Below are 9,214 nucleotides of genomic sequence, written 5' to 3'. Positions count from 1 at the left end.
GAAATTTTTTAATAAAGTCTTAACTAACTAAATTCATTAATAGTTTCAACTAAATTAGTGAACATGTATACGTCTATTTTTTTAAAATTAATGTTATCTGAAGTGGAATATATAGTTATATATCGAAATGTTATCTTTAGTAAAGATTCCTCTATCAACAAATGAATTAGCCAGCTATTTTATTAAATTGGATATATTGAGGGTTGACTATACTGAGACAATATCTACTAATAGTTATATTAAAATAGCTTAATCAATTTTAATATTATTAAAACTATTATTGAATTTTTCTTCCTTTCTTCTTAGTAGAAATCTTTGAATTAAATTAAATGAAACTATTGTTGAAGAGATTCTTCAGAGCTTGAGTTTTCTATTTTCTTCGGTAAATATTTGTAATTTGGATATTTCAATTTATGTAATTCCTTTTCCTTCTTAGCTAATTCATGCCAGTAATTTTTTTCTTCAGGAGGTAATTCTCTCCAACGATTACCGATTTCTCTTGAAACCTGAGAATTAGCTTTGAATGAACCTTGAGTCAACAATAAATCTTTATCACTACCAAAGATTGAGTGATGTAAATGTTGTCTAAAAAGAATAAAAGCATTTCTAGGTCTGGGTATTTTATGACCATTTTCAGTAAAGTTTCTGCATTTCGATGCATGACCTTTACCTTTGCCTTTAGTCTTTTTAGTGACTTTACCAAAAGAATTTATATCTCTTTCTCCATTTACATTATAGTTATTATTCGGTTGAATACTCTGAACAGGAGTATTGGCATATGAGGTAGGTAAAGAAGCAGAACTCACGCTCATACCTCTTTCTTGTGGGGGGGATAAAGACCGTATAGTCATAGCAGAAAAACTATCTCTTGTACCAAAAGTAGTTTTCCTAAATGAATAATTATTTGAATGTTCCACATTCATTGGAATGTTATTATTGTAAGAGTTGTTATTATTTGCATTGTTATTATTTGCATTGTTATTGTAATTACAGTTGTAGTCCATTTGATTATGAAGTGTCACAGGTTTTGAGTTTGTATAACCGTCCACATTTTTATTTATGAAAAAATCATGGTTACTAATTGGTGGTGTTACCATACCAGTGTTAGAATTATTATATAAAGTGTAACTGGTTTGTGGATCTATAGTAGATAATAGATTCTTAATTGAAGGTAATCTAATACTTTCATTAGAACTGATATTATTATTAATTGAATTATTAGAATTATTTGGTGTCATAGTAGTAGTTGTAATATGATTGTTAAAATTAGCGTTGTTATTATTGTTGTTATTTCCGCCCATTACCATCATCATGACTAAGGTTTCTATATGCTCATTTAGAATTAGCTAGGGATTTAGATCAAAAATGTAAATGAAGCTATTATTGTGAATATTTCTATACACCTCTTGATTAGTAAATTAATATTTTTTCTAAATATATATATATGTCTGTATCTCTGTATCTCTCTATATATATAATAGTGTTTCTTGGTCAGAGAATCTAAAGAGTACAAATAAGTGATGATAATGATATTGTATTTATTTATTAATTAGGAAATGTTAATTTCTGTACTGCAGGAGAGGGGAATACGTAAAAGTCTAAAAATTGTCAGAAGGGAAGAATTTTATTATTCCAAAATTTAGAAAGAATTCTTTACATGGTAATTAAAGGGAATTTGGACATTTATATATACTATTTCAATATCCAATTTCATATAATTTGATATCAGATAAAGTATCTAGATGTTGTTTTTTAAAGTTCCAAAAGGTTAAAGAGAAACTTGAGGAGCCTTGTAAGATACGAAAGTAGGAAAGAAAATTGAATGAAATTACATGAAATTACTTGAAATTACTTGAAATGAAATGAAATATATCAATGAAAAGAAAAAGAACCAGAACTAGAAGAACTAGAAGAGATGAATGAAATAGAAAGTATACACGCACACATTCGCAAAGCAAAGACAGTAAAATGAATGTTGTAAATTAGCTAGAGATTTAAAATTTAAATTCAATTATTAGTATTAGTAAAATAAAAGAGAAAGAGAAAGAGGGAGAATTGATGCTAGCACCACCATAGAATTATAATAAGTATTACGAATCAACCTGTTCTTATGTTTCTCTGCACCGAACAATTTAGTAATAACAATAAATTCGTTAATTTAGAGGTACAATTTCATTTCTAACGGTTCAAATAATAACAAGAACGACGGCCACAACCACAACCACGGCTCTAGACAGATATTTTAGAAGGAGAAAACTACAACTACAACTACAACTAAAACTACAACTAAAACTAAAACTAAAACTAAAACCAAAATAAAAATAAAAATAAAAATAAAAATAAAAATAAAAATGATAATAAAAGTATTTCTAAAAAAGAAAGTAAGTACTGAATGAATGAGTACATGCCAAAATGTTTATGGGTTTAAACTTTAATCGTAAAATAAAGAAAACCGCACTGTAATTCAATAATAGTCACCATAACAAGAAAAGAACGAGAAAAGTTGTACAATAATTTATTCATTCATTCATTCATTCATTGAATCAAAAACAATATCTAGTAGACTTTAAAGGAAATGAAAGGGAACGTAAGGTAAGGAAAAGGAAAAGGAAAAGAAATTTATTCTTTTTTTTTTCTTTTACAGTTTTCATTAAATTAACCAACATATATGATGGCAACAACGATAACACTAAGCAGTAATGATACTAATAAGTCTCTTACTGAAGAAATCTTGTATTGCCCAAAACAAGGAAAAACCACAAAATATGTCAAGACAGTGAAGTCAAAGTATGTCCTTTTGAACTTTGAATAAAAATGTACCTAGTTTCTCCGTATACTTATTAAATAAAAGAATATATCTTAAAGCAATTCATATTGTGCTCAATTTCTACTGTATAACAACACTAAAAAATTTAAAAATTCGGTAAACAAAGAAAATGAAAAATTACTTTCCTCTTTAGTTGCCTTTTCCCCCCTGAACAACTAACCATCTATCATTCATCAAGTTTTAACCTCTTGACTTATTCACTTAGAGTATTCTTAACGTTAACTAGCGTATAATGATAAAATCTATGCACAAAGTATATTTGAGGTCAACGAAAGCTGGAAATTGTTGTCCGTCAATTGACCCAGGATATACCAAGCCAAACCAGGCTAAACCAGTCTGAATCGAATTGAACTAGAATAAATTAAATTAAACTAAATTAAATTCACAATATACATTTGTAAATGGCTAAATCAAGACAATCTCAAGAGGAAATGCGAAAAACGAGGAAAGAAAGAAATTAGTTGTAGTACTGAAAATAATGTAGTACTGGACAATATTGACACTGTTAGAATAAAATTTAAAATATTATTACAAATCTTGATCCCTATTGTAGCAGATGTTCGAAGAGAAATGGAAATACTTCTCTTGCTCAAATTATATTATATATTCATACAATATATTATACTAGTTAATAGAATATATAACAAAGAAAAGAAAAGAAGCGGAGCTAATGGGGATAAATGTAAGAGAACATAAAATTTTTCCATCTAGGAACCCATTTTGCAGTAAAAAAAAGTAAGAGGAAGAACTTCATTAATAGAAATCGAGACATTTTAGGAGAGGCGGTGGAAACATATGAACGACATTTATCTGATGTTGCATTGCAAAGTTCTATCAACTAATTTGTGATATGCATCTTGTTTTCTAATCAATTAAAAAATAATAAAAAGAAAAAATCATAATAATGATAATGATAATATAATGGTAAGAATACCTGAAGATGAGTGAATGGAGAGTATCTACAGGCTCTAAGGTATATCAGAACACTCAACGGAAAACATTAAAAATGAAAGGAAAGGAATAGAAAAAGAACTAGATTCAATTAGATTGAAGTAGAAGGCAGTAGAAAACTACAAAAGTTAGGAAAGTTTTATTATAATATTGTGAATGGAAAGGTATTTACCAACTGTTTTTATGCAGAATTGATAACAAAAATAAAATCTTAAAAAAAATAAAAAAATTTAATTAACTTAACTTAACTTGTAAATTGTATGCAGAAGGGGGGAGGGGGAGGGGGACGGGGGAGAGAAGCAAATATGAAAAGGATAAGACGAACATTGTTCAAAGATGAAGAGGTTATGTTTTGTCAAAAATGAAGAAGACAATGAGGTACTAGAATTTGTGATCAAGCTTGGAAAATGTCATGTCGAAAAAAAGGCATTGTCGTCATCGTGGCATCACAATTCATGACACCAGTGAAAAGATCCCAATAATGAAACCTAGTTAAAAGAAATTGGGAGATATCTCCGGAGTGAGCCTTCCTCGCAGTAGTCTGCTAGTATGAAAAAAAGAAAACATCCAATCTAGCACCATCTCAGTCCCATAGAAACGATGAATACGACCAGCTATATTAAATCCGCTATATGGGTATCTATGTATATATTAAATATTTGCTTTAAGAAACTATCGTAAAATACTAACCTCTGCTTAATCAAATAATTAATCCCTGCAGAAAACTGTGTGTTTTTGCATCCATTATCATACCGGCCACCAACAATTACAGTAAGTTACAACAATTTCAAATTTTAATACCAATAGTGAGAACTCAGAGAAAGAAACAATTCATCGTCTTTTCCCTTGTCCTTTATGCATTCCCCCTATTCCAGACATGCAAAGAAAGTAAGAAGAACAGCAACGATTTTGTCAAAAAAAAAAATAAGAAACTGTTGTAGTAGCTGCTGTCAATATTAGCAACAGTTATTGTTGTTGTGCGTTTCCAGTAACTGTTGTTTGATGTATAGGAAATTTTGCTTGCTGAAAGGCAATGTTAAAGGAAAGGAAAGGAACGAAATAAATAAAAAATAATAATGACAAAATAAGCTGAGCTAAGTTGGAGCTGAATTAAATTAAATTAAATTAAATTAAATTAAATTAAATTAAATTAAATTGACAAATCTCTGCAGAACAGGGCGTAAGTGTACTGGCGACAGCTCAGGTTTCCTTTCCCTGTGTCTTTTCGTTCGTTCTATATGCATCAACTGAAAGGGGAAAATGGAGCAAGACCATATGTCAACACTACTTTCCCTTTTGGATTGACTAAACAAGAAAAGAAAATAAGTTTCAAACAAATTTAAACTTTCTTTTTTTTGCCTGAGATCTAATCATTGTCTCTGCGTCGAGCACTGTGGGAAAGGGAACAAAAAGAAATAATCTACGCTGGTATTCTCGAAACAGAGTACCGTGTTCTTTAGAAGGTTACTCTGTGCTGACATGTCTTGCACTTCTGCTTTGTTTTCTAAGTCCTGATCTCATGGTGATGTAACCATTCGTCAACATGATGGAATTCTACGCAACGCCAACTTCGAAAAGAAACAAGGGTTCTGCGGTATATCTTTGTTTCTTTGTCTCGAAAGGAAGTGGAAGGAACTTCCAAGCGTAGGGGAAAAAAGAGAGTTTGGCAAGCATAAAACTTAAGCGGAGCGTGATGTGATAATATGCTATAGTATGAAATTAATAACTGATGTATTGCCAGGCAAAGCAAGTTGTGAAAGCTGAAATACATAAAGGAATAGCTTTTTTTTTTTGTTATGTTTATCGCTGGTTGGTTTCAAGTTAGAAATAGTACTGGAGCCAGAGATGAAATTCGAGAAAAACCGTTCTTAGATTGCTCTAAATCCCTTTTTTCTAGCATTGTTCTTGCCATATTCCCGTTAAAATTTACAGGAAAATAAGAAAAAACATAATAAAAAAAAGATAAAATTAAAGGTTTCATAATAAACAACAATAATAATATTTGAATATTCAGTTTTAGAGAATGGTATCTATTTAGCGATTATATTCATACACTTGTTTTGCGTTCTTATCTCTGGGGCAAGCGACTGAGCAAGACAGAGACAGTATAAAGATCATTTCACCATATGTAACTTACATATTTCAAATGCCACCTATTCACCATAAATTCATGATTCATAGGTGTTACAAAAATGGTATTTTGCCAAATGCTATAAGAAGTACCTCGGTCGTATTTTCTTTGTAACAGTTTTTCTTTTATTATTAGTGATTACTCAAAATACAATTGGAAATTAAATTTATTTAAGGACAATTTTGTTTCTTCTTATTTTTTTTCGTTCTGCTTTAACCTTTATTCATATCCTATTGTTCGTTACATTTCCTATTTTGGAAGCTACTTGATTATCATCTTCTTCAATCATACTCGTTTGTACGGGATATTCACCATTGAATACAAATTTACAAAGATTTAATGTTAGCAATGAAGTTCGTTTTCTATTGATTTATCGAAAACTTAGATGTCGGAGCTCATTCTCCCGAGCAGTGTCGGAGGACATAAAGATATATTTAAAATTGATTCAAATTAAATCGATCGAGAAATGGTAATATACTTTCTATTGGCTAAAGACTGTTTATTTAGTTGTTTTCACTCATTGTTTAAGAAAATAATAATACGCTGGCTTAGTTATCAATAGAGTAAGTAATAATAAGTTAATAAATAAATAAATAAATATATAAATAAATTTGTAAATAAATATGTAAATAAATTTGTAAACATGTAAATAAGCATGAACATAATTGGAAATTGGATAGAGAGAAAGTATAGAAATGCACATTATAAAATGGATAAAATGACCAGGTCTGGATATATCATTTATTCTTTATTTTCAACGCCACTTAAAGCGATTGAATCATGTAAACTTTTCATTATAACGTCTGGGACACCAGGTCCCTTGGCGAAGCCCATACCCCCCATCGTAACTTTATCTCCATACTTGCTGCTAATTAATGATTTCAAATTGTTGGACCATTCGGTATAATTTACAAAGAATCTTGGTAAACCGTTTTTGGCAACCGTGAATTCCCAATGACCATTTTCTAAATCAGTTTTTGAAACATTCAAGTGTCTTGTCAAGAGACTTTTGGAAGTGTTGATCCAATATTTGGAGTCATTGATTTTATTTTCACTTAAGTTTTCGATATAATGACCTCCTAACATTAATGTTAATTTAGTATAATCATTGACAAGGATATTTTCACCTTCTTCAAAAGGTTTGAAATTTTTTTCAATTACAGAATCAAAGATGACACCTAACAGTTTTTCTTTATTTTCATTAATCTGTGGTACTAGATAACCAAACCCCTGCAAGTTCTTTGGTATAACATCTTTATTTGGTAAATAATAATTGATCAAAATGGTACTTACAGATTTAGCTTTTTCTAATTCCTTCTTAATATCATCCTCACCTTCAAATAAATTCTTGATTTTCATTGGATTACTTGTAATCATGACATGATCAAATTCGTAAGTGTTTTTATCTTTATTACTTTGTAACGTTATTCTATTTGTCTTTTTATTCTCATTTAATGAAACTATCTCTTCATTACGTTGAATATGCACATTTGGACTATTTTTAATTAATTGGTCAGCGATCATATTTGGTAAACTTTGTAAACCTCCTAAAATCCCCAACATTGGAAATTCTTTCAATTGTGTATGTAATTTAAAAATTGAACCATTTTCACTATTGAAGTATTTATCGTATTTAACCAAAAATTCATTTGGTTCATTATTAGCCTTTGAATTGAAGAGAGATTTTATAATGGAACCATGCTGCTTTTCAAGGTTATAAAATGCTGGATTAGTTTTCTCTAATGAGATTTTTTTAATATCATCGGCATAAATACCATGATAAATGGCACTTAAAAAATTGTTACTTATAGCGTTAGATGGGCCAAATCTTCTTGATAAAAATTCATGAACAGTTTCATCCTTTGTCAAAGGTTTACTTTTTCTAAAGGGTTCGAATAAGACACTTGACAGTACGTTTTTACCCAAAGGATCTTTGAAAAGTAAATTAAAAGTGTTCATACTAAAAAGTTTATTTGGTACTTGTACGAGTTTGTCATTAGTTGATAATAAAAATTTCCTATTGGCAGTGCAATTCGATTCGATAGTTTGAACTTTTTCTATTTGACCCATTTTTTCAAAAGTATCAATAATAATAGCTGTGCCGGGAGAAGCACCTCTCAAAGTTCTTGGACCCTTCTCTACCATAACTTCTTTACCATTATCATTTTCATCCTTAAAAGTATAGGAATATAACCAACCACCGTTCTTATGTTGGTTATCCAATATAGTTATTCTTAAATCTGGTCTTAATTTATTTAGAAAATAAGCAAAAGTTAAACCTGAAACACCACTCCCAATAACACCCACTGAACCATTGCATTTGACCTTGGCAATAGAATTGATCATACTTGAAATATATAACACAGTGTGGGGGGAGTAACAATAAGTCTTTAAATCACCAAATGTATAAAATATGTTACGGTACTAACGACTAGTCGATGGTTTGAATACGAAGTTAAAGATGGCACGGTAGATATAAATATTTCTATGCCTATGTCAATTTATATATCCATATGAGTTCTGAATCAATTGATTAAATGAACTTGCAAATACTCCTATAACCTTCCTCTCTTGTATAACAAAGCAAACTTTGGCAATTGAGCTGGGATGAACAATCGATCCTAAAGCATCGAACTCGATAGGCTTCAGTTAAATATTTGAACCTCGTTTAATGTCCACCCACTCCATTTTTCAGGCCATTATACTGATCCTACCACCCATCGCCATCTTCAACTAAAAATGAAGAAAAAAAAAAATTTCAATTATGAGAAGGAAAGCTCTTTCACTAATTAAATTTATTGATATTTGAATTTTATTTTTTGTTTGATCCTCTAAGCAATACAGATATAAGAGGCAAATTTGGGTTGTGAATTTCTCTTGTAATCTAATTGAAATTGCTCTTTCTTTCTTTCTATACATAGCATTCTCTCAATACGGCGCCCTCGTTTAGAGGAGTAGCCATTATATCGAATCCTATTTCATTGATCTAAAGCATCATGTGATTAACACGTGATGACAGAGACAACTATTTGTACTAAAGTACCTTTCGAACTCTTATAATCCAATCCAATCCAATCCAATCCAAAATCAGATCAACAAATATATATTGGCTAGCGAGGTGACACCAATTTAAGTTCACTAAAATGATACTACCTAGATATGCTCACTACTGACAGATTTAATATTTTATATTGCAGATATTTAACAGATTTCATTCTACATTCGAGCAGGATGAGATGTGGTGGGTAAAGGATACGTTCAATCAACGATGATAATAATAATTACTGTTTTATGTGTCCCCTTTT

At 30.1% G+C, this 9,214-nt stretch overlaps 2 protein-coding genes across 2 annotated transcripts; both read right to left on the bottom strand.

Annotated features, from left to right (window-relative positions):
- Positions 1–335: 335 nt before the first annotated feature.
- On the bottom strand, positions 336–1,313 carry Kpol_1062p60 (HMG-box domain-containing protein; the record flags this gene model as incomplete). The annotated part of the gene is made up of 1 exon (XM_001645156.1): positions 336–1,313. One exon carries the CDS (start codon positions 1,311–1,313, stop codon positions 336–338), a length of 978 nt encoding a protein of 325 aa, XP_001645206.1.
- A 5,337-nt stretch (positions 1,314–6,650) lies between these two features.
- On the bottom strand, positions 6,651–8,255 carry HEM14 (oxygen-dependent protoporphyrinogen oxidase; the record flags this gene model as incomplete). Its single annotated transcript, XM_001645155.1, has 1 exon — positions 6,651–8,255. The coding sequence occupies one exon, from the start codon at positions 8,253–8,255 to the stop codon at positions 6,651–6,653; it is 1,605 nt and encodes a 534-aa protein (XP_001645205.1).
- Between the last annotated feature and the right edge of the window lie 959 nt (positions 8,256–9,214).

This window comes from Vanderwaltozyma polyspora, genomic scaffold (genome assembly GCF_000150035.1).
Source record: "Vanderwaltozyma polyspora DSM 70294 KpolScaffold1062 genomic scaffold, whole genome shotgun sequence".
Taxonomy (NCBI): Eukaryota; Fungi; Ascomycota; class Saccharomycetes; order Saccharomycetales; family Saccharomycetaceae; genus Vanderwaltozyma; species Vanderwaltozyma polyspora.
Note: the sequence above shows the minus strand (reverse complement) of the source record. Positions and strands in the feature narration are given on the sequence as shown.